General features: G+C 39.4%; 2 protein-coding genes across 2 annotated transcripts in view; one reads left to right on the top strand and one right to left on the bottom strand.

Moving 5' to 3' along the window:
* The window catches only part of MTRF1 (mitochondrial translation release factor 1), a 46112-nt gene that overhangs the window by 17756 nt on the left and 1774 nt on the right, over positions 1 to 26582 (top strand). Inside the window, exons 6-8 of the mRNA XM_021697899.1 lie at positions 6389 to 6506; positions 20043 to 20179; positions 22637 to 22735. Coding sequence (XP_021553574.1) covers positions 6389 to 6506; positions 20043 to 20179; positions 22637 to 22735 — 354 coding nt within the window. The remainder of the gene's footprint in view (positions 1 to 6388; positions 6507 to 20042; positions 20180 to 22636; positions 22736 to 26582) is intronic.
* On the bottom strand, positions 255 to 653 carry LOC110587690 (U6 snRNA-associated Sm-like protein LSm3). Its single transcript, XM_044913175.1, has one exon. It carries the CDS (start codon positions 651 to 653, stop codon positions 321 to 323), a length of 333 nt encoding a protein of 110 aa, XP_044769110.1. The 3' UTR covers positions 255 to 320.

Here is a 26582-nt window from a genome sequence, read left to right as displayed (position 1 = left end):
AAAAAAGGAAACATCAAATTTAATTTAAAGGGAAAAAATCAGAAATTGTCTGAGAAAACAACAGAACAAATCAATTCCTGAAAAAAAGCGTTCTGCATCTTGGTGATCACATTTATTGAAAGGGTTGGGAAAAAATTAAAATGCCCTTTAGCTTAAGAAATTTTGAGTTATCCGCAAATCAACTCATTTCAGGAGTGGAAGAATCCTTGGTCATTTCTTAATATCAAAATTTACGCAGGTTTCTCTTTTGAATGTCTTCTACATTTAAAGAGGCAATCATACAAAAGCTCCTATATTCCATACATGATAAATTCTTTGTTTCAGCCAACTCTTAATGGAGGGGCAACTAGTACAACACCATCTCCCCGAACAAAAAGCACTGGAATATTCCGTTTTGTTGATTTATATATCTCTTCGTATAAAAATATAGGCAATATGGCTGTATTCAGGTTCTCATCAATTTCTATAGTAGTCACAGTTTCTTCCACATCTCCCAGTATATTTAAATGCTGATCATAAGCATGTAATCTGCCTCGAAGCTCTCTGTCATTTCTCATTTTCACATAAATTCGCTCATCCAGGCTGAGGCTGATGAGATCCAGGGGCTCTTCTACAGTGTTGGTAGTTTGTTGCTGGTCCACGTTGTCCGCCATGTTTCAAACCCTGCACCCTTTCCCCTCTACTAGGAAGTTCTTAACTCTTCCGCAGGTAAAGTTGCCCTTCTTATGCCTGACCAAGATATTTTATTTTGTTTGTTTAAATAGAAATCTATTCTCTTCATAAAATAGAATTCACAAAGCTTTTAAAATGTTGTTGCTTAAGTTTTATCTTAAGAAAAATATGATTTCCACAGATAATATGTTGGGGTCAATGATAGAATATCTGTATGGGGTCTCTATCTTATTGAATACAGCCATATTGCCTATATTTTTTTTCCTAACTTTTTAAAATTTTATTTTAAACATACAGAAAATAGAATACCACACTAAAAACTTATATAACTTCCACCTGGAGTCAACAGCTATTTACATTTTGCCACATTTGCTGGATTCCTATATGTGTGTGTATATATACGTTTGTTTAAATAACTAAAGACTATAGCAGACACTGTGAGACTTTATCCCTCAAATCTTCAACTTCACATCTCCTAAGAATAGGACATTCTTCTACCTAAACAATACCATTATCTGTCCATCAACTGATGAACAGGTAAAGAAGTCATGGTGTATATACACAATGGAATATTACTCAGCCATCAAAAAGAATGAAATCTTGCCATTTGCAACGACATAGATGGAGCTAAAGAGTATTATGCTAAGTGAAAGAAGTCAGTCAGAGAAAGACAAATACCATATGATTTCACTCATATGTAGAGTTTAAGAAACAAAACATGAACATAGCGAGAAAGAGAGAGAGAGACAAACCATTCTTTAAAAGAGACTATTAACTACAGAGAACAAACTGAGGGTTGCCGGAGGGGAGGTGGATGGGGAGTGGGCTAAATGGGTGATGAGCATTAAGGAGGGCACTTGTATGATGAGCAGTGGGTGTTGTATGTAAGTGATGAATCACAAAATTCTACTGAAACTAATACTACATTATATCTTAACTGGAACTTAAAACTTAAAAAAAATAAATAAGTAAAATGGGTATAATACCTCCAACCCCATAATTTTTCTTTTTTTTTTTTAGGGGGTGGGTAAGAGCAGAGGGAGAGGGAGAGAGAGAGAATCTTAAGCAGACCCTATACCCAGTGCAGAACCCAATGTGAGGCTTGATCTCACAATGCTGAGATCATGACCTGAGCCGAAATTAAGAGTTGGACACTTAGCCAACTGAGCCACCCAAGTGCCCAACCCCATAATTTTTCTATAGGATTTAAATGCGCTTATTCCCAGGAACCAATAGATTGGAGACCTTTGTTATAATATCAATAATAAGATTGAAAAATTATTTGGAAAAAAACACCATTATCTGTGAAAATCAACCATAAGTCTGTAATATTATTGTCTAGGAAAAACTCCTGTGCTTCTGTCTACTCACAGAATACTTCTCCACTCTAAATGTGTCAAGTTTTTTCTCTCACCAAGCAAGTTCTTCAGTTGTGTGTGGACACCAAGTAGGTGTCCTACAATTCAACTCAATTCTGACACCATCTACTGGGGAATAGCATCAGACCCCACAGGCTAAGAGCTGGGCCTCACAAGACTTCCTCCCCTCCCACTTCAGAGGCCAGTCACAAGTCCAGGTTCTCACCTGTGTTTCCGACCAAGTGGCTATGAATTGAGAGGTTTCCACAACCCCCTCCTTGGGCTCAATAATTTACTAAAGCCGGATTATAGAACTCAGACTCCCCACTGAGCGTGGAGCCTGATGCAGGGCTCACTCCCATGACCCTGAGATCATGACCTGAGCCAAAATCAGGAGTTGGATGCTCAACTGGCAGAGCCACCCAGGTGCCCCTCAACCTTTTTTTTTTAATGACATTAATTATTTGAAGAGTCTGGAGCCTTTGTCTTGTAAGGTATCCCACATTTTGGATTCATTTGTTTCCTCCTGGTACTCTTTAACTTGTTCCTGTATCGCATTCAGGTCACACGTTTTGAGCAAGAATACTTATAGGTGTAGTCATATTCAAGTTGCATTTATCAGAAGGCACATAATATCAGATTTAGTGAAGATTAGTTTAAACATGGTGACCAGAAAACTGTCTCCATTGTAAAAGTATATTTTTGTCTTTGCAGTTACTGTGTAATCCCGAGGGTACATATAGCCTGTTTCCACATATAACCTGTTTCCACGATCTAAACATCCATTAGTGATCTTTTTTGCCTGAATCAGTTACTTCGTTGGGGGTGGAAGATGGTGATTTTGTAACTCTGTCATTTCTTCTATGTTTATTAACTGGCATTCTTTTCTGTCAAGAACTTTCCTCCCTACTACCTTCTCTCCTCCTTCCTTCTTGCTTGCTTTCTCTTTTATTTTACCTCATCATAAACTCAATATTGTTCCATCTGTTGACCTCACTATAGACTTACACATTTGTTTTTTAAATTCTGTGAGTTAGAATCACTACTGTTTTTGATGTTCAACCTTGTCCCTGATTTGGCCAGTAGTAGCCTTTTGAGGGCAGTCCCTTTTGCAATGACCCCATCAATTTTTGAGCACATCCTTGCTTTCTGGTATAATTAGATATCCTAAGCCCACCTTCTGCTTTTGTGCCTCAGACTTGGAGTCAGATCTCATTTCTTTTGGTGAGAAATGTACCCAAAAATCAAGATCTAGGTCGTAGGTGTGCTCATTATTACTAAAGTGTGCTTATATTTAGATTCTTCAGTGGACAGAACTAGGAGATACATATCATTTTAAATCACTGGTTCAAATTATGATTACCAACTCAAATTTAACATTATGGGAAGTTTTTCCCCCCTCACCATCTTGCATTTTGTATTTATATCTCTTTCCACTTAGAGTAAAAATTTTATTTCTTTTTTTTTTTCTTCTTTTTTTTTCAAAGATTTCATTTATTTATTTGACAGAGGGAGACACAGCGAGAGAGGGAACACAAGCAGGGGGAGTGGGAGAGGGAGAAGCAGGCTCTCCGCCAGGCAGGGAGCCCGATGCGGAGCTCGATCCCAGGACCCCGGGACCACGACCTGAGCCGAAGGCAGACGTGTAACGACTGAGCCACCCAGGCGCCCCCAAAATTTTATTTCTTAATCACATTAATATATTTACTTTTTCCCTTATTATATAGCATATATAAATAAATAATCTGTTTTAAAATTACTTAGTAAAAAAAAATAAAATAAAATAAAATTACTTAGTAAACTACTGAGTAATGTTTAAGATTGATTTCTGTACTTAGAATGTAGTCCACCAAGAAAGCATAGTCAGAACATGATGTTCAAAGACCATCTGAAATAGTGTTTTTCTATGTGATTATGATATCATTATGGTAAATATTTTGATTCATAGGTTTTCTTTTCCTATTGAATATTAGGATTTGAATTTTCCTTCCTCTTTTATCTAATTTCATTTTTGGTGTATGGAAGCATTTATGTCACTCGGAAATCAAAGCTATTGGGTTGTCTTGCTTCCCTCTTTCTTCCTTCCACTGTTCTCACCCATCCCCTTATTCTCTTCATGTTCTTGAAAATTAAACCCATGTGGTGGAGTTTGATTTTCATAAAAGAGCAAAGTCTTATTATTCTCTTAATTGACATTTAAAGTTATTTTATATTTTTTTTTTTTAAGATTTTATTTATTTATTCATGAGAGAGAGAGAGAGAGAGGCAGAGGGAGAAGCAGGCTCCCCGCGGAGCAGGGAGCCCGATGCGGGACTCGATCCCAGGACCCTGGGATCATGACCTGAGCTGAAGGCAGACGCTTGACCGACTGAGCCACCCAGGCATCCCTAAAGTTATTTTATATTATTAAGTCACTGTTTCTTTGTTGAGAATTTCCCAACAGTCATTAGATAGTTTCGATAACATTTGGGAGAATATGACATATAATATACATATATTTGCTATATAACTTTAATATACTGAAACCACAAAAAATGGGAAATTGCTCTTGATCTCTTTAGTGTCTATTGAAATTTTAAGGTAGCGGACACTGGCATATTTTAACAAAAGCTGCATAATCTTTTTCTTCACAGTATAGTGCTCATTTTAGAGGAAACAAAAGAATAACCACGTTGTATATTGGATTCTAAAGCTGACCCTGAATGTGCTTTACAAAGAGAAGAGTCACACTTGCTATCTGTCATTCATAGGAATGAATGATAAATGTGAAATAAGATGTTAGTTCTCCCCTGAAAAACAGTGTATTTTGTAACCATGTGTGTGTGTGTGGGTGTGTGTAACAAATTGCCACAAACATAGGGGCTTAAAACAGTAAAAATTTATTGTCTCACAGTTCTAGAGGCCAGGAGTCCAAATTCAAGGTATCGCCAGGGCTGTGCTCCCTCCAAAGCTTCTGGTGGGGAATGCTCCCTTGACTCTCCCAGTTTCTGGTGTCTCCAGGTGTCCGTTGGCTTGAAGCTGTATAACTCTGAATGCACATGTTCATCTCCTCTTATCTCTCCTCTGGCTGTCTGAGGACACTTCTCATTGGATTTAGGGCCTATGTGAATAATCCAGGATGATCTCATCTGAACTCAATTACAGCTGTAACAACTCTTTTTCCAAATAATGTTCTAGTAGTTAGAATGTGAACATATCTTTTTGGATGCCTCCATTCAGTCCCACTAATAGTCGGTTCTCATTGTTCACAGTGGTTATGTTCTGTAAAGACTCAGCGAACACTGATTTAGCAAATACTGAACTATCATTTCCCCTAGGGGAAATATGTGTGTGTGTGTGTGTGTGCACACTCAGGTATACATATGTTTATATACCTATATATATTTCTGTATCTATGTATCGCAGGTAGATCTTAAAAGTGACCTATCCAAATAAATAAATAAAATTTAAAAACCGAAAAAAGTAACCCATCCTAGTTACTTAGAATAGATTCTATTTTCTTTATTTTACAAAGAGAAAATGAGGTTCAGAAGTGTTTAGGTGACTTACCTGAGGCCACTTCACTACCAGATGCCAGAACTAGGGTTCACACCCCATCCAGCTGACCCAAGAGCCAGAGCTTCTTGTACTATGCTGCTCTGCCCCCTCTTGTCTTCATTCTCTGATCAGACTGAAAAAAGAAAGCAAACTGTCACCTTGTTGGACGTCAGCTGGGAATGTGCACCTTGGATTTTTTGCTGCCCTGCACCTGTTCGCTAGTAATTGTGAAAATGCTGCAATAATTGATTTTGAGGAACAAATAAAGTAGGTGAATTTGCAAATACAGAATTGGGGAATAATGTGTACATTATACACACACACACACAAACACATATACATATATATATAGAGAGAGAGTATATTTTCTATCCTGTGGCTTTGTGGGATGATGGATGATGAAACTTGAAAGATTGCATAACTCAATGATCTTATAGCATCAAAAAATAGCATCCATTGGAATAGGGAGTTTACGGTTCTTTCATTGGTAGAAGCTATTTCTTAGTCTAATGGCTATGACTTAGAACAAAACAGCACAGTTTATTCGAAAAATCTTGAAATAAATTTAGTGTTGAAGTGTTTGTTGGGACGCCTGGGTGGCTCAGTCAGTAAAGCGTCTGCCTTCGGCTCAGGTCATGATCCCAGGGTCCTGGAATCGCATCCCACACTGCTCCCTGCTCGGCGGGGAGCCTGCTTCTCCCTCTGTCTGCCACTCCCCCTGCTTGTGCTCTCTCTCTCTGACAAATAAATTATAAAAATCTTTAAAAAAAAAAAGTGTTTGTTGAGTGTAGAATTGACTTCCATTGTCCCTTTTGTTCTAGGTAGATGTGAAGGTGGACCCCAAGGATTTGCGAATAGATACATTTCGAGCCAAAGGAGCAGGAGGGCAGCATGTTAATTCAACTGAAAGTGCTGTCAGACTTGTCCATATCCCCACAGGTAATCAAGTCTGTTTGCTTTTGTACTTTGGACCTGTTTTTACGTCTTATAAAACTATTCAACATTGAGGGTACCTGGGTGGTTCAGTCGTTAAGCATCTGCTTTCGGCTCAGGTCATGATCCCAGGGTCCTGGGATCGAGCCCCGCATCGGGCTCCCTGCTCCGCGGGAAGCCTGCTTCTCCCTCCCACTCCCCCTGCTTGTGTTCCCTCTCTCGCTGTCTCTCTCTCTCTCTGTCAAATAAATAAAATCTTAAAAAAAAAAAAAAACAAACTATTCAACATTGAGAAGAAAATAGTTTTATGTTAGTGTCTCGTTTCTTGCACAAACCCTTTAAAAGGTGACACTGGAGTCGTGGGTCTGCAGTCCCCAATGTGTTCATATTCCACTTCTGTTTGGAAAAGGCACCTCTCTTAAAGGATGCAGACACTGAGTGGACCTATTCAGAGAAGCTGCCCAGGTATACTGGACAGTGGTGAGCAACCAGAGGTGCCCCAGCCTAAAAACAAACACGAAAACAGTGCTGGACATGCACCTGCAATGGAGCTTCTGTCCTCTTACAGACTGACCACTAGATCCACTGTTCCGTGTTGCATTAATGCTGTTATTTTGAATATTGGAATTTTGGTATACTCTGAGGTAGTTTTGCAGCCCTTCCTGTGATTTTAAATACTTCTATCATTTTTCAGATTTTATTTTTTTTTTAATTTTACTTATTTATTTATTTGAGAGAGATAGAGAGAGCAAGAGCAAGGAGGAGAGGAAGAGGGAGAGAAAGAAACAGACTCCCTGCTCGGCGGGGAGTCTGCTTCTCCCTCTGACCCTCTTCCCTCTCGTGCTCTCTATCTCTCATTCTCTCTCTCTCAAATAAATAAATAAAAAATCTTTAAAAAAAAAATAATTATTAAAAAAAAAAGAAAGAAAAAAGAAAAAAATTTCTTTCCCTTTTAAAATTATTTTTTATGTTATTAAATATTAAATGGTTTTAAAGGCCAGTGGGAAAGTCCTCTAACAAAAACCAGCAGCTCCTTGCCCCTCTCTTTCCTCCCTCTCCCTCCTTCCTTGCCCCTAAAGCCCCATTACCCACAGGCAGCCAGTTTAAACTCTTAGCTATTTTTTCTGGTAATTACCTCATATTAGGCAGATCATGCTCTTCTGATCAATTAGTTATAAGATTACATACATACTGACATCTTAATGTAGTAGATGAAGATTAGGCTCTCATAATATCCTTTTTCACCAAAAATGAGGTGATAATCTTTGTAACTTACCATAATTTACCTAAGAAATCCACAAATTTTTGGATACTTAGTGTGCTTTACCTCAGCCTTGTATTGCGGGATACTGTTCTCTGTTATAAACTGTCCAGAATAGTAATAATGAGCTGAAGCTGAATTAAAAATTAAAATGAGAAAAAGTCAGGTAAAAGTGATAAAAATTCTGACAAGAACGAACCAAAATATTTTAAAACCTATAGCCTTGTGCAGCCATAAATTACTGACTTTACAAAAAATGATCAATGTTTTTGTTGCCAAGCTTACCTTGTGCCAAATTAGTTTTTAGCCACTTAGATCTAGTTCTTTGATTTAAAGACTTGATTTAAGAGGACTTACCCTCAAACCTTCCCTTAGGCAATGCATTACAAGGCCTACTGACTTTTATGAATCCATGTTGTTATGAGCAAGTGATTTCTTGGGTCAACCGTGTACTTTGAGGTGTACCGTGATTTCAGCATCTATTGCAAAGAAAACTCAGCCTTTCCTCTAATCTGTCCATTCCACGACCCTTAGAATGGGAACTGTGTCCCTGCTAGACTTCAAAGTGAGAGCTATAGGTCATTCTTCCATTACCCTCTTGCACATGGATTCTGAAGACTCACATTTTTTTCTAACCCACTGCTTCTATAGAACTCCATTTTTCAACCATTGTAAGAGTAGTACCATAGGGGTATGGTTAAATGTTTGTTCAAGGAAAAGTTACTTTTTTTTGTAAAATTTATCAAATCAAGATGAAGACATGAATATTTTGTGCTTTAAAGCAAGCTTTTTAGGGCGCCTGGGTGGCTCAGTTGGTTAAGCGACTGCCTTCGGCTCAGGTCATGATCCTGGAGTCCCGGGATCGAGTCCCGCATCGGGCTCCCTGCTTGGCGGGGGAGTCTGCTTCTCCCTCTGACCCTCCCCCCTCTCATGTGCTCTCTCTCTCTCATTCTCTCTCTCAAATAAATAAATAAAATCTTTAAAAAAAAAAAAAAAAGCAAGCTTTTTAGTTTCTTACCAGTTAGTGAAAGTGGGCCTCTGTAATTGTTACACTGTATTACTTCATCATCGTAGATTATGGATAATACCTAATTCTTCCATATTTTGCACTTTTAAGATTACAGGATTTTTATTAAACCTATGATTATGTATAATTTATTTCATCTAATCTAAGAACTCATTAACTGAATGACACATCACTATTTTGTTACTATGAAGAAATATAAAAAACACTACCAATTAAGCTATCGTATGCCAGTGAGGGTAAGATGCCTCTCAAGTTCAGAGATGTTCATTTTTTTTAAATGGGCTATTTAGAATAAAATATGGTATATTTGTTTTCATTTATAATTGATAATCTTTTAAATAATAAATGTAGTTCTTTAGCAAATATATATTAAATACCCACTTGGTCCAATTGCTACCTGGAATTTTGGAATCTCCCATAGAGTATTGAAACAACACTGAGAAAAGTTTGTTTTTCTTTTTTAAAGCCCTTTTAGAGTTTTTTAACAACCCTAGCATCTTATTTCAACAGCTCTTCTATTATTCAGATTACCTCCCTCTACCTTAATCCTCTATTCCTAAGGGAATACTTAATGATTAAATACTCCTCTATAGAAAGTATATTAAAATATATGATTAGGTGATTCTCTTGGAAATTACTGAGCTGTTAAGTAAGAGTTTTAAGCTAAAAATTCTGACCTGAGCCACTGGATAGGAATAGTGCCAATGTATAAGCCAAGCTTACTGCCGGTCAGCTGAGAAGAGGAATTTGGAGGAAAGCTTATGAATGTCTAGCCATCTTGAAATGAATATTTTCATATCCTTTTGGGTGGTGAAAAAAGAATAGCAGATCCAAGACAGCTCCAGGCAAATGCCTGAAGATGAAAGCAAGTGCCCCAGCCCACGTGGCTGCAATAAAGCAGTCAAGAATAAACTAATGGAGCACCTGGGTGGCCCAGCCGTTAAGCGTCTGCCTTCGGCTCAGGTCATGATTCCAGGGTCCTGGGATCAAGCCCCACATCAGGCTCCCTGCTCCACGGGAAGCCTGCTTCTCCCTCTCCCACTCCCCATGCTTGTGTTCCCTCTCTCGCTGTGTCTCTATCAAATAAATAAATAAAATCTTAAAAAAAGAATAAACTAATAGACTGATGAATCACAGACGTGTACCCCTGAAACAAATAATACATTATACGTTAATAATTAAATAAAAAACTATATAAAACAGCAATAATAATATCTTGGATGGTTAAAATAAAAAGATATCATTAAAATTTAAAAAAAGAATAAACTAATAGAGGTGAAACCTAGGTGTTCCTACTAAAAGTATTAGCAGGTGTAGACTGTAGCTTATTTAGACAGGGTGAAAACATAATTTGGAAAGTAGAATTTTGTTTTGTTTTGGGACAGTAGAATTTTATAGGAATTTTTTAAATCTCCACCAGAATAGTTGCCACTATATCAGTTCAGCTGGCCTAAGCGAATATGGTTTTTGGGTTTTGTGGTTCAGAAAGAAAAGTACTTTTCACCTGTAATGTACCTGAGAGCAGGATTGGACATAGACCTTTAGAGTGGTAGGTGCAAAGTTAAGAACAGTGCAGCCTGAAGTTTCAAGGGTCACTATGTCAGGTCTAGATTTGGGCTAGTAACTGGGCTACACAGTGGGCAAAACCCACCCAAATCCAGAAGTTGGCTAACGAAAACATGTATGATTAGATGTGGGATTAGCTGAATTTAGAGCCAGGACAACTGAGAAACATTCACTCTAAACTCCTCCTTATAAAGAGTTTAGTTTGTTTTCATTCGTTTCTATACATAACAACAATATATACAACATATATTGACCCTTGAACAACATGGAAATTAGGGGTGCTAAACCCTCCAACCCCTTGCAGTCAAAAATACACATAATAACTTTTGATTACCTCAAAACTTAACTACTAATAGCCTACCGTTGACCAGAAAGAAGCCTTACCAATATCATAAACAGTGATTAACACATTTTGTGTTGCATGTATTATATACTGCATTCTTTTTTTTTAAGTTTTTTTTAAATTTTATTTATTTTTTGAGAGAGAGAGAGGCAGGCAGAGGGAGAAGCAGGCTCCCCGCTGAGCAAGGAGCCCAATGCAGGACTCAATCCCAGGACTCTGGCATCATAACCTGAGCCGAAGGCTGATGCTTAACTGACTGAGCCACCCAGGCGTCCCTATATACTACATTCTTATAATAAATTAAGCTAGAGAAAAGAAAATGTTACTAAGAAAATCAAAAGGAAGGAGGCACCTCTTATTATCACAATAACTGTACTCTTAATCCCCATCACCTACCTCCCCTCTGGTAACCACCATTTCGTTCTATATATTTAAGAGTCTGGGGTTTTGGGGGCTTTTTTTAAAGATTTTATTTATTTTTTTGACAGAGAGAGACACATCGAGAGAGGGAACACAAGCAGGGGGAGTGGTAGAGGGAGAAGCAGGCTTCCCGCCGAGCAGGGAGCCTGATGTGGGGCTCGATCCCAGGACCCTGGGATCATGACCTGAGCCAAAGGCAGACGCTTAACGACTGAGCCACCCAGGCGGCCCAAGAGTCTGTTTTTTCATCTCCATATTTCTTTGTGTGTTTGTTTTGTTTCTTAAATTCCACATATGAATGAAATCATTGGTATTTGTCTTTCTCTAGCTGACATTTCACTTACCATTATGCCCTCTACATTCCATGTTATTGCAAATGGCAAGATTTCATTCTTTTTTTAATTCTTTTTTTACTGCTGAGTAATATGCCAGTACGGATATATTATATATATAAATATATTTTTTTTTCAAGTTTTTATTTACATTCTAGTTAAGATATAGTGTAATATTGGTTTCAGGAGTACAATTTAGTAATTCATCACTTACATATAACACCCAGTGCTCATCACAAGTGCCCTCCTTAATGCCCATCACCCATTTAGCCCATCCCCCACCCACCTCCCTCCATCAACCCTCAGTTTGTTCTCTATCATTAAGAGTCTCTTATGCTGTGGGCGCCTGGGTGGCTCAGTTGGTTAAGCGACTGCCTTCGGCTCAGGTCATGATCCTGGAGTCCCTGGATCGGGTCCCGCATCGGGCTCCCTGCTCGGCAGGGAGTCTGCTTCTCCCTCTGACCCTCCCCCCTCTCATGTGCTCTCTCTCATTCTCTCTCTCTCAAATAAATAAATAAAATCTTAAAAAAAAAAAAGAGTCTCTTATGCTTTGCATCCCTCTCTTTTTTTTTTCCCTTCCCATATGTTCATCTCTTTTGTTTCTTAAATTCAACACAAGAGTGAAATCATCTGGTATTTGTCTTTCTCTGGTTGACTTATTTTGCTTAGCATAATACTCTAGCTCCATCCACATTGTTGCAAATGGCAAGATTTCATTCTTTTTGATGGCAGAGTACAGTATATTCCATTATACATATATATATATATACATATATATATACACCACATCTTCTTTATCCATTCATCTGTCGATGGGCATCTGAGCTCTTTCCATAGTTTGCCTATTGTGGACACTGCTGCTGTAGACATTGGGGTGCATGTACCCCTTCCACTCTGTATTTTTGTATTCTTTGGGTAAATACCTAGTAGTACAATTGCTGGGTCATAGGGTAGTTCTATTTTTAACTTTTTTGAGGAACTTCCATACTGTTTTCCAGAGTGGCTGCACCGGCTTGCATTCCAACCAACAGTGTCAGAGGGTTCCCCTTTCTCCGCATCCTTGCCAACATTTGTTGTTTCCTCTTCTTAATTTTAGCCATTCTCACAGGTGTAAGATGTTATCTAATGGTTTTTATTTGTATTTCCCTGATGATGAGTGATTTTGAGCATCTTCTCATGTATCTCTTGGCCATTTGGATGTCTTCTTTGGAAAAATACCTATTCCTGTCTTCTGCCCATTTCTTAACTGGATTATTTGGTTTTTGGGTGTTGAGTTTGATAAGTTCTTTATAGATTTTGGGTACTAACCTTTTATCAGGTACATTATTTGCAAATACCCTCTCCCATTCCATAGACTGCCTTTTAGTTCTGTTGACTATTTCCTTTGCTGTACAGAAGCTTTTTATCTTGATGAAGTTCCAATAGTTCATATATGCTTTTGTTTCCCTTGCTTTGGAGATGTGTCTAGTAAGAAGTTGCTATGACCGAGGTCAAAGAGGATGCTGCCTGTGTTCTTCTCTAGGATTTTGATGGTTTTCTGTCTCACATTTAGGTCTTTCATCCATTTTGAGCTTATTTTTCTGTATGGTGTAAGAAAGCGATCCAGTTTCATTCTTCTGTATGTGGCTGTCCAGTTTTCACAACACCATTTGTTGAAGAGACTCTTTTTTCCATTGGATATTCTTTACTGCTTTGTTGAAGATTAGTTAACCATATAGTTGTGGGTCCATTTCTGGGTTTCCTGCTCTGTTCCATTGATCTATGTGTCTGTTTTTGTGCCAGTATCTTAACTGTCTTCATGACAGCTTTGTAATATAGCTTGAAGTCTGGAATCGTGATGCCTCCAGCTTTGCTTTTCTTTTTCAGGATTGCTTTGGCTATTTGGGGTCTTTTCTGGTTCCATACAGATTTTAGGATTGTTCTAGCTCTGTAAAAAAATGTTGGTGTTATTTTGATTGGGATTGCATTGAATGTGTAGATTGCTTTGGGTAATACAGACATTTTAACAATTTTTGTTCTTCCAATCCATGAGCATGGAATGTTTTTCCATTTCTTTGTGTCCTTTTCAATTTCTTTCATAAGTGTTCTATAGTTTTCAGAGTACAGATCTTTTACCTCTTTGGTTAGGTTTATTCCTAGGTATCTTATGGTTTTTGGTGCACTTGTAAATTTATTTTTTATTTCTTTTGATTGATTTCTTTTGAAATCTTCCTTGATTTCTTTTTCTCCTGCTTCATTACTGGTGTATAGAAATGAAACAGATTTCTGTGCATTATTGATTTTATATCCTGTGACTTTGTTGAATTTTCCTGTATCAGTTCTAGCAATTTTTTGGTAGAGTCTTTCAGGTTTTCTACATAAGAGTATAACATTGTCTGCAAATAGTGGAAGTTTAACTTCTTCCTTGCTGTTTGGATACCTTTTATTTCTTTTTGTTGTCTGACTGCTGAGGCTAAATAGTTCATATATAAACTATTGGGACTTCATCAAGATCAGAGCTGAGGCTAATGGTGAGAGTGGACATCCCTGTCTTATTCCTGACCATAGATGAAAACCTCTCAGTTTTTCCCCATCAAAGATGATACTAGCTGTGGGTCTTTCATATATGGCTTTTAGGATGTTGAGGTATGTTCCCTCTATACCTACTTTGTTGAGGGTTTTTATCAAGAATGGATGCTGTATTTTGTCAAATGCTTTTTTTCTGCATCTATTGAGAGGATCGTATGGTTCTTGTCCTTTCTTTTATTAATGTGGTGTATCACCCTAATTGATTTGCGGAGATTGAACTACCCCTGCAGCCCAGGAATAAATCCCACTTGGTTGTGGAGAATAATCCTTTTGATGTACTATTGGAATCAATTTGCTAGTATCTTGTAGAGAATTTTTGCATCCATGTTCATCAGGGATATTGACCTGTAATTGTCCTTTTTAGTGGGATCTTTGTCTGGTTTTGGGATCAAGTTGATGCTGGCCTCATAGAATGAGTTTGGAAGTTTTCCTTCCATTTCTATTTTTTGGAACACTTTCAGAAGAACAGATATTAATTCTTCTTTAAATGCCTGGTAGGATTCCCCTGGGAAGCCATCTGGCCCTGGACTCTTATTTGTTGGGAGATTTTTTTTTTTTTTAAGATTTTTATTTATTTATTTGAGAGAGAGAGAGAGAGCATGAGCGGGAAGACGGGCAGAAGGAGAGGGAGAAGCAGGCTCCCTGCCGAGCAAGGAGCCCAACGTGGGGCTCGATCCCAGGACCCCAGGATCACAACCTGAGCTGAAGGCAGATGCTTAACTGACTAAGCCACCCAGGCGCCCCTTGTTGGGAGATTTTTGATTACTGATTCAGTTTTTTACTGGTTATAGGTTTGTTCAAATTTTCTGCTTCTTGTTTCAGTTTTGGTAGTTTGTATGTTTCTAGGAATTTTTCCATTTCTTCCAGATTGCCCAGTTCATTGGCATATCATTTTTCATAATATTCTCTTGTAATTGGTTATATTTCTGTGGTGTTGCTTGTGATCTCTCCTCTTTCATTCATGATTTTATTTATTTGGGTCCTTTATCCTTTCTTTTTGATAAGTCTAGGTGGGGGCTTATCAATTTTATTAATTCTTTCGAAGAACCAGCTCTTAGGGAGCCTGGGTGGCTCAGCTGTTAGGCGTCTGCCTTCGGCTCAGGTCATGGTCCCAGGGTCCTGGGATCAAGCCCTGCATTGGGCTCCCTGCTCCACAGGAAGCCTGCTTCTCCCTCTCCCACTCACCCTGCTTGTGTTCCCTCTCTCACTGTGTCTCTCTCTGTCAAATAAATAAATAAATAATCTTTAAAAAAAAAAAAAAAAAGAACCAGCTCTTGCCTTCGTTGATCTGTTCTACTGTTCTTTGTTTGTTTGCTTCAGTATCGATTATTTCTGCTCTAAGTTTTATTATTTCCCTTCTGCTAGCTTTAGGCTTTATTTGCTGTTCTTTTGTAGCTCCTTTAGGTGTAATGTTAGGTTGTGTATTTGAGACTTTTCTTGCTTCTTGAGATAGGCCTGTATTGCAATATACTTCCTTCTTAGGACCACCTTTGCTGCATCCCAAATGTTTTTGGACTGTCATGTTCATGTTTTCATGTTCATTTGCTTCCATGTATTTTTTTTTAACGTCTTCTTTAATTTCCTAGTTAACCCATTCATGTAAGATGTTCTTTAATCTACATGTATTTGTGGTCTGTCCAAATTTTTTCTTGTGGTTGGCTTCAAGTTTCATAGCATTGTGGTCAGAAACTATGCATGGTATGTCTCAGTCTCTTTGTACTTGTTGAGGACTGATTTGTGACCCAGTATGTGATCTATCCTGGAGAATGTTCCATGTGCACTCAAAAAGAATGTGTATTCTGCTGCTTTAGGATGGAATGTTCTGAATATATTTGTTAAGTCCATCTGGTCCAGTGTGTCATTCAAAGCCCTTGTTTCCTTGTTGATCTTCTGCCTATGTCCATTGCTGTGAGTGGGGTGTTAAAGTACTATTATTGTATTATTGTCAGTGAGTTTCTTTATGTTTGTTGTTCACTGATTTATATTTGGGTACTTGCAAGTTGGGAGCATAAATATTTACAATTGTTAAATTTTCTTGTTGGATAGACCCCTTTATTGATATAGTGCCCTCCTTCAGCTCTTGTTACAGTCTTTGGTTTAAACTTTAGTTTGTACTCTGGCTTTCTTTTGATGTCTGTTAGCATGATAGATGGTTCTCCATACCCTCATTTTCAATCTGCAGGTGTCTTTAGGTCTAAAATGAGTTTCTTCTCTCTCTTGTTCTTTCTCTCAAATAAGTAAATAATTTTTTTTTTAAAAAGGGTGCCTGGGTGGCTTAGTTGGTTAAGCATCTGTCTTCAGCTCAGGTCATTATCCCAGGATCCTGGGATGAGTCCCACATTGGGCTCCCTGCTCAGCGTGGAGTCTGCTTCTCCCTCTCTGCCCCTCCTCCCTGCTTGTGGTCTCTCTCACACTTGCTCTCTCTTTCTGAAATAAAATAAAATCTTTAAAAAATATATAAATTAATTAAATGAGTCTCTTATAGGCAGCATATAGATGGGTCTTATTTTTTTATCCATTCTAATACCCTGTGTCTTTTGATTGGAGCATTTAGTCCATTTACAGATTATTGATGCATATGAATTTAGTGCCCATTATGTTACCTGTAAAGTTGGTGTTTCTGGTGATGTTCTGTCTTCCTTTCTAGTCTTTGTTGCTTTTGGTCTTTTTTTTCCCCCCACTCAAAGAATCCCCTTTAATGTTTTTTGCAGGGCTGGTTTAGTGGTCACAAACTCCTTTAGTTTTTGCTTGTCTTGGAAACTCTTTCTCTCTCCTTCTATTCTGAATGGCAGCCTTGCTGGATAAAGTATTCTTGGCTGCATATTTTTCTCATTCAGCATGTTGAATATATCATGCGAGTCCTTTCCGGCCTGCCAGGTTTCTGTGGATAGATCTGCTGGGAACCTGAAATGTCTTCCCTTGTAGGTTAAGGACATTTTTCCCTTGCTGCTTTCAGGATTCTTTCCTTGTCTGTGTATTTTGTGAATTTGACTGTGATATGTCTTGGTGATAGCCAGCTTTTGTTGAATTCAATAGGAATTTTCTGTGCTTCTTGGATTTTGATGTCTGTTTCCTTCCCCACATTAGGGAAGTTTTCAGCTATAATTTGCTCAAATAAACCTGCCCCTTTTTCTCTTTCTTCTTCTCTGGGACTCCTATGATACGAATGTTACGCTTTGAAGAGTCACTGATTTCCCTAAGTCTACATTCATGATCCAGTACTTTTCTTTCCCTCTTCTTTTCAGCTTCATTATTTTCCATAATTTTATCATCTACATCTATATCCTGTGCTTATCCATCCTTGTTATCATCACATCCAGTCAATTTTGCATCTTGATTATAGCATTTTTTACTTTGGCCTGACTAGTTTTTTAGTTCTTTTCTCTCTGCAGTAAGGGATTCTCTGGTATCTTCTATGATTTTCTCAAGCCCTGCTAGTATCCTTATAATTGTTGTTTTAAATTCTCATTCAGGCATCTTACTTCTATCTCTTTTGATTAAATCCCGGCTATTACTTCTTCCTATTCTTTCTTTTGGGGTGAATTCTTCCGTCTTGTCATTTTGTCTAGGTCACTGTTTTTTTGTGATTGTTAGGAAAGCCTGTTATATTCCTGCTCCTGAGAGTAATGGCTATATTGAGAAGAGGTGTTTCCCCCCCCCCCCCCCCCAAAAAAAGAGGTCCTATACTGTCTTGGGCCTAGAGATTCAGGAGGTGTTTCAGAGTGTGCACTCTGCTGTTGTGTTTTGTCTGCTCCTTCCCTCAGGTCAGTCCTCTGCAGTTTCTCCTTGCCTGCAGTGAGGGGTGTTTGGACCTTGTCCAGTGTGTGGCAAGTTTTAACTAGCTGTGTTTTGGCCTGCTTGTTATAAGCAGCTAGATCCAGGGGCACCTGGGTGGCTCAGTCGGTTAAGCATCTGGCTTTGGCTCAGGTCATGATCCCGGGGTCCTGGGATCGGGCCCCACGTCGGGCTCCCTGCTCAGCGGGGAGCCTGCTTCTTGCTCTCCCTCACCCTCTCCCCCTGCTTGTGCTCTCTCTGTCAAATAAATAAAATTAAAAAAAAAAAAAAGGTAGATCCTATTTCCCCTAGAGCTGAAGTTTTGCAGCACTTTGTGATTTGTAGACTTGGTGCCTGTAAAGGATCTGTGCTGGTCTAGGGTGGGGCCTGCTGTGCTGCAGGCCCATTTGCCCTAGTGGAAATGTACCTCCAGGGTTTGGTGGGGCCAGAGCTTGGTGAGCTTGGTGAGCTTGGTGTAAGTGGCTTCAGCCTCCACTGGGTGGCACTGTGTTGCTCTCTGAAGTCCGTCAGTGCGGATGGGCAAGGGAGAAAATGGCCTTGCCCTGCTCGCTCTCCTGGAGCAGGGAGTTTGCACCAGCACTCTTCAGATGAGCAAACCATCACCCCTCTTGTGTCCCCGGCTTCCGTCAGATCCCTGCCATCACCCTGTTTGTATCTGAGCTGTCTGCGTACTAGGCAGCACAATACTCCTGTGTTTTATCTCAGGCACATGGCTGTTTCAGAACTCCAAATTTTAGGGATCCACATGGCACAGACCCACGCTGATCCTCTTGGGGAAGGTCTCGCCACGCTAGCTGGTTCTGGTTTGTCCCAGAAAAGCAGTCGCACAACCACACGGCGGTTTATGGTAAAGCGCAGCTAAAAGCCAGCACCCAGGTTTGTTGCCCTCAGCCGGTGTCTCTGTTCCTACATAGGGAACAGGCACGCACCTCGGCGCCACTAGTTCTTCTGTCCCCAGAAAGGCCATGCCACCGCTCCCGGATGCACTCCAAAAAGGGGACCAGGGGATCCTCAGACCACGCCTCCCACTTCCAGGTCTCCACCCTCCTTTCCCACCAGAGCAGCACTAAGCCCGCCAGGCACAGCCCCATCGATGGCAAGAGCTTCTAAAACTTCAGCCTTCGGGCTTCGCTGCTTATAAAAACTAGCAGTAGTCAGCCCCTCTCCTTTTCCCAGTCACTGGTTTTGGGGAATAGGTTTTGTTTTTGTGCAATCCCCTGCCTGCTGCTTTTCTCTCTCTCTCCCCCCCCACCTCTCTCCCCATAATCAGGGCTCCCTCCCTTCCGCAGCACCCCCAGCTTTTCTCTCCCCCAAATCAACTCTCCACAGCTCCTACCTTCCATGAGATGGCTTTTTCTACCTGTAGATATGCAGTTTGTGCTCTCAGTCGTCAGATCAATTTCTTGGGTGTTCAAAATGATTTGATATTTATCAAGCTGTGTTCAAGGGATGAGGCAAGCTTAGGGTCCCCTACTCCTCCATCTTAACTCAACTCCTAAATATATACATTTATAAATATATATCTATACACATACACACTCCCCGTATCTTCTTTATCCATTCATCTATTTTTTTTTTTAAGATTTTATTTATTTACTAGAAAGAGAGTGAGAGAAAGCGAGGCAGACTCCCTGCTGAGCAGGGAGCCCGATGCCCCCGGGATCATGCCTGAGCCGAAGGCAGCCGCTTCACCGACTGAGCCCCCCAGGCGGCCCTATCCATTCATCTATTGATGGACACTAGGGTTGTATCAAGTCATTTTTAAAACATCAGCTCTGTGCGAATTTGTGGCTTAAGGGCAGAAAGCTGAGTGCTCCTTGACTAAAACAGAGAATGGAGCAGCACTGCGTGTGGTGGGACTCTGTGTTGGGCTGTCTGTCCAAATGAGCTGGGAGGGAGAGGCAGAGCTGTGGGTGTGAAAGTATGTGTAACCATCTGTGGATGCTACTGCTTCCAGTCTTCTCATCTGAAATATCTCCTTCAGATCTCAGAATCGAAATAGCCATCTACTGCTTTTATTAGCATGATTCAGGTATAGTTTCTAAAGTATGCTAAGTCTGAATTGTGTTTAATCCTTTGTGATCTTTTCCTGATTATCCTTTCCCCCTTTCAAATGTTGCTGAGATCTATCTTTTTTTTCCAGTTTTGTGATATATCGTTGAGATCTCAGTTCTATCTTAATTTGGCTTCTGGAGGCTACAGTTTACCTTTGATCCTTGTTATTTTTCAGGGCTTGTGGTAGAATGCCAACAAGAACGATCACAGATTAAAAATAAAGAAATAGCTTTGCGTGTGTTGAGAGCTAGACTCTACCAGCAGATGATTGAGAAAGACAGGTGTCAGCAACAAAGTACTAGAAAACTGCAGGTAAGATTTATATAGCATAATAATACTTCTGCGGGGCCCTGGCTGGTTCAGTGAGAAGAGCATGTGACTCTTGATCTCGGGGTCATGAGTTTGAGTCCCATGTTGGATGTAAGATTGCTTAAAATAAAAAATAATACCTTTGCACAAAGTCATCATTTTTTTTTTTAAGATTTTATTTATTTATTCATGAGAGAGAGAAAGAGAGGCAGAGGGAGAAGCAGACTTCCCGCAGAGCAGGGAGCCCGATGCGGGACTCGATCCCAGGACTCTGGGATCATGACCTGAGCCGAAGGCAGACGCTTAACCATCTGAGCCACCCAGGCGCCCCAAAGTCATCATTTTATGTAGAAAATGTAGCATTTGTTCTTGATCAAATGGGAATATCTTATAGCATAGGGGGGAAACAGATTTATTTGTAAATAAGCAATAATTTCATGCACATGGACTAACTGATTATGGCTAAATTTAGACATGCCAGCTTGCAAATGAATACATGAGATATGCGTAAACTCAGAAATATTTCCCAGTTGTTTCCCTCCAGTGTTTGTATCATGACTGTTTTGAGAGGAGATTAGGTTAAAATAAAATAATTACCTGGAAATTAAGGGATTTGCAGATTTTTTATTTAAAAACCTATGCTTTTTTATTAAAACTCTGGGGTGAAAAGTAAATGGCACTGCAAAAAACTGGTAATGATGATTGTTACTGATGGGATGTGGGGGCAGGGGGTAAAAGAGAGATTTATTTCCACTATATATACCTTTTGTACTTTCTGAATTTTGTACTATATAAATGTCTAGTATTATTTATTCAAATATGTAGATAAACGCTAAGCAAAATGAATAAATGTTATTGTTTTAAGTAAACAAATTATAGGATTTTAAATCCTAAGAAATGTAAAGTTGGTCTTTGAGAGAGGTTGGAAGAGAAAGTGGAATAACTGTGCTTTTGTGTTGTTTGCAGATGGGTATGCTACACTAAATTTGGAAAACTTTGTGGCCTTTTAGGATAATGAATTATATAAACTTAACCATTAATTATTCTTTTTGCCTAGATGTCCTGATCTTCTCACACTTTTGCCCTTCTAGCTCTCCTTACCCACATTCTAACTTCCAAGTAGTAAAAGTGACAGGATTAATGGAATATTAATCCTCTGTGGTAATCCTAGATTGTTGTCTAGCATCAGTATATACATTTACAGATAGGAATGGTCATTAACAAACCATTGCTTCTTGGCACATAAGTGATAACATAAACACTAAGAACTCAATGACATTTGAATTAATAAAAGACATTGGGATTTGGGGCGCCTGGGTGGCTCAGTCGTGTAGCGTCTGCCTTCGGCTCAGGTCATGATCTCAGGCTCCTGGGATCGAGCCCCATGTCGGGCTCATTGCTCGGCAGGGAGTCGGCTTCTCCCTCTCCCTCTGTGCTCTCTCTCTCAAATACATAAATAAATAAAAATCTTAAAAAAAAAAAAAAGACATTGGGATTTACTTGCTGTTTGGCATTTTAGTACCAAATGTTTCACATAGTAATTTTTAAAGTAAGTAATTCAAGATTGGCCTGGTGCAAATTGTGTGTGTGTGTGTGTGTCTATGTGTGTGTGTCCTCTTCAGAAATTTCTGGTTTCAAGAGCCAGAAAAGACCTCCATGCCTCCCAATTAACTTGTTCATCTGTGTGAAACTTTTTAGTAGGTATTTCTAAGCTTAGTTTTTTTAGTTGAAAAAAACTATTAGTTGCAGTTGAAAAAAAAATTAGTTGAAGTTTTTGCTTCAACTAATACATATAGTAGCTTTTATAAGGTAGGCATTATGCCAGGTTCTCAACCCTGGCTCCATTTATCTCCTAAAGAGCTTTGTATATGCCTCAGGCCCCAGCCCCCAGGAGTTTGACATAATTGATTTGGGTGGGAGCCTGGGCAATAATATGGTGCTTTGGGATAGTAGTTTCCATACCTGGCTGGTTGCAGATGGATGGCATGAGGAATGTTCTAAAAATCCATGATCCCTGCTTTGGTATATCCGAGATTAGACTTTAAAATCTTTAATTTTAAAAAATTCTCCTGATGGTCAGCCATATTTAATTCAGTTTCATATCATTTGCCTGAGGGGCTAAGAAAATAAGTTACAGAAACGTCTTTTTAGCCTTAAAAAGTGAAAGTGAGGGACGTCTGGGTGGCTCAGTCGGTTATGCATATGCCTTCGGCTCAGGTCATGATCCCAGGGTCCTGGGATCGAGTCCTGCATCGGGCTCCGTGCTCAGCGAGAGCCTGCTTCTCCCTCTCCCTCTGCCCTTCCTCCCTCTCATGCTCTCTCACTCTCTCTAATAAATAAATAAAATCTTTTCAAAAAACTGAAACTGTTATAATAGAAAGTCATTTATAAGTATGTTTTCCATTGTAATAAAGGTAATTATAAAGTTAAAATATGAATTACCTTTTTGTTATGGCACAGGTGGGAACAAGAGCCCAGTCAGAGAGAATTCGGACATATAATTTCACCCAGGATAGAGTCACTGACCACAGGATAGCATATGAAGTTCGTGATATTAAGGTAATATAACAATATGCTTTATGTACCTTTGCTTTTCAAAGAAAGTGTACTCAAATTTTAGAGAGTTATATCTAAAATATTACCAAGTAATTTAAAATCATTAAGCCTGTTTAAGGTAGTATCCCCAAATAGGCAAACATTCATATTAGTTTGTTGGTAAGAAATGGGGTCTTAGGGGTGCCTGGGTGGCTCAGTCGTTAAGCGTCTGCCTTCGGCTCAGGTCATGATCCCAGGGTCCTGGGATCGAGCCCCACATCCGGCTCCCTGCTCTGCGGGAAGCCTGCTTCTCCCTCTCCCACTCCCCCTGCTTGTGTTCCCTCTCTTGCTGTCTCTCTCTCTCTCAAATAAATAAAATCTTTAAAAAAAAAAAAAAAGAAATGGGGTCTTAGTGCCAGTTTGAAACAGTTCTCTCTGAAGTCCAAATTCTTTGCTGTGCAATCACAGTGTATTAAGGTATATTCAATATACATATATACAATGTATCAGATTCCTATTGCTTTGTAACAAATTACCACAAACCTCTTGGCTTAAAATAATATTTATTATCTTATGGTTACAGTAGGTTAGAAATCTGGGCACAGCAGAGCTGGGTTCTCTTCCCTCGGGTCCTAAAGACCACCCACAAGTTGCTTGCTAAGTGGCCCCTCCATATACCCTCTCCCACTTTGAATTTCTTGCAGGAATGGCTCAAGCCTTTTTAAGGGCTCACCTGTTTAGGTCAGGCCCACCCCGGTAATATTCCTTTTGAATGACTCAACATCAACTGATTAATATCACTGGAGTGATATTCCATCATATTCACAGCTTCTGCCTCCCCATAAGGGAGGGAATTCTGCAAGGTGTGCACACTAGGGGGCGTCCTAGAGTTCTGCCTACCACGATGAATTATTCATGAGATTTAGGAGTTACAATTATGCTGTTGGGTAAAGACCCTGTCAGCATGGTTTGAACATTAACCTAACTAAATCCCATTTGGCCAGACCATTGGCATTAATACATTAATGATGAAGCACAAGAAAATTCCCCTTTTGTTTCCCCTGAAGGGGAAAATGAACTGGTTCTCATAAAGGACTATATACAAAAGACAAGAGGTAGATGGTTTTGATTTTTTTCCTTGATGTCATGTGATACCTAGGGCTTCTTTCACTTGATTCTGTCCCATTCTATATTCAAAATTAAAGTCCTAATTTTACAAGGGAAATGTCTGTGTTTTTAAAATATTTAGAAATTTCTTTGTATCTTATGCCACTTCCCCTGTCTTCCTAGCAATTTAAGACTGTCTCGAATAGGAACATAATAGCCTTGTCAAAAAGGAGAAAATATTTGCTAACTTCCCTTTCCTCAGGAAACACACAGTAATAACCAAACATGTTTGGCCATATTGTTCTGATTACACCATATTCTTTCAGTTGTTTTTCTGGTAGTGGTGATGGTTTTCCTTGAGACGGCTGCATTCTTATGACCAGTAATATTTTTTAGAATAGCCCTTAGGTCCCAAGTTAGTATTCAGTGTTGAAACAGAGGGAGGTTAAGTGGCTTTTATAGTTATAAAATATCTGGCTTTGACCTGAATGCTAACATGTTATTACTAACTAAACTAACATGCCAGATTCAGAAATAATTAGGGAAATTATACTTGTGTGCTCTCATAATGACTAACCAGCCCATTGGAAAGAAAAAAAAAGCATCCCATATTAGTGAAAGGATAAAGTTTGGAAATGTCATGAAAAAAATGTAGTAAAACATTAAAATCTGTATGAAGGACAGTAAAGAGACGAGTAGGAGTGAGTAACTTAGGAAGAGAATAGTTGTAGATGAGGCAGGGAGAGCGATACGGGCCTTAACCCCGGGGACAATGGCCACAGGACAGAATGGAAGGAGTGGAGAGGGAAGAAAGTGGATGTCTGCAGGACCCAGCTCAGCTAAGCTCAGCTTTGCGCCTTTATCTTAGAGGCTGCCCTCTCCCTACTCCATTTACATAGTTCTTGATGAAGCTGCTCTGCTCTTACAGGATCATGGTCCTGACCCAAGACAATAATTGGTTTGTTTGGGAAGGAAATCAGAACAAGCCCCCACCAATGAGTTCCTTCCTAGCATTTTTAAACTGGAGACAAAGAGGGCCATTCTCTCAGATAAAACTGAAATATGTAAAATGTATGAGGTTAGAAGCCACATTTCCAAACCATGAGGGGAAGGCAATGTTCAGTAAGAGATGAAGCTGATATTGAAAGGAGCAAAAATAGAACTAGATGGAAAGAATCTTGATGATACTAATCCCCACATTCATCTGTTCCTGTGGCCGGCTTCACTCCCAGGGCAGTGGCAGTAGCCTTTCCATTCCTATCCTTGGGTTCTCTGAGATACCTCGTATTCTTAGTATGAGTTCTCCTGTAGGTAATTGTATTTTTACTTTTATTCATCTAGATCATATGCACAGACTACCCTGTAATATACTGTTTTATGTTTTTATTCTGCTTCTTAAAGTCCTTGTGCAAATTCCTTAACATCAGCCTATCTCCTGCCTTGTATTCCTCTCGCACTGGAAATTTCCTCTTGCCCTTTATACTTTGTTTCTGTGCCTTTCTTCACCCTCATTCTTTTGACTGAAATGCTCTGCTTGTCTCTATTTGGAGAAAACACTGTTCTGTTTTTAAGATCTAATGCAAACTCGTTCTTCCTTCCTAAACTCTTCCCTGATACTACCTTCTTCTTAAAATTAACCTTACAGCCCTCACTTGCTTCTTTTTAAATTTCTTGCACTGATAGTGGTGCCTAGCTCTGTCACTAGATTATGAGCTTCCGAAGATTAGGAATCCCAAATCCTTCAACTTTGGTCTTTGTGTCTCTAGCACTCTGATTAATCCAATCAAACTCTAAATGTGATGTGATTATCAGTTAAGAGTGATAATCCTTTTAACATAATTTCCAAATGATGAAATCACCTTGGCAATACCATGATAATTTGAGCTCTGGGCCTGCTGATTTTATAAGCAATTCCCCATATTATGCTCAAAATGGTATAAATTTTAATTTCAAAACTTCATCATAGGGCTTTTGCTTTACTTTTAAATTTTGATTGGTTTTAATATATGCTGGTGTTTTGTGGAATACAAAGATACTAAGGCATCTTTTCTGCTACAGTTTAACTTAAAAGATGAATATATATACTTAACCTAAAATTCAACTTAAAGGGGGCACCTGGGTGGCTCAGTCAGTTAAGCCTCTGCCTCCATGGTCTTGGGGTCCTGGGATCCAGCCCCCAGTCAGGCTTCTTGCTCAGCGGGGAGTCTGCTTCTCCCTCTGCTGCTCCCCCTGCTTGTTCTCTCTCTCTGTCAAATAAATGAATCTTAAAAAAAAAATAAAATTCAACTTTAAGATCATTCAAGAAAGACCAAACACAAGTTTAGTTCACACCAGGGCACCTGGTGGCGCAGTCGGTTGGGCTCCCAGCTCTTGGTTTCAGCTTGGGTCATGATCTTAGGGTCCTGGGATCGAGCCCAGCACAGAGTCTGCTCGAGACTCTTTCTCCCTCTCACCCTGCCCCTCCTCCCTGCTCTCTTTCTCTCTCTCTAAGGCAAATAAAATCTTAAACATGCCGACATCAAAACTTTAAATGTTCTGTGTTCCAGATGTTGACACAGAAATATTTCCATTAGGCCAATGTCTAGATTTTGAACATTTCTAAAATACGAGACTGTGCTAATTCACTGTGCCCAACTCTGTTACACAGAACTTCTATAACACAGGAAAAAAACACAGGTACTAAACGTTATTTTAGTGACTTACAGAGAAGAACTGTAGGGAAGACTACAGGGAAGTCTAACAACACTTTTAACCCAAAGGACTT

Source organism: Neomonachus schauinslandi, chromosome 3, assembly GCF_002201575.2.
Source record: "Neomonachus schauinslandi chromosome 3, ASM220157v2, whole genome shotgun sequence".
Lineage (NCBI taxonomy): Eukaryota > Metazoa > Chordata > Mammalia > Carnivora > Phocidae > Neomonachus > Neomonachus schauinslandi.
This window is presented reverse-complemented; position numbering and strand designations above follow the sequence as displayed.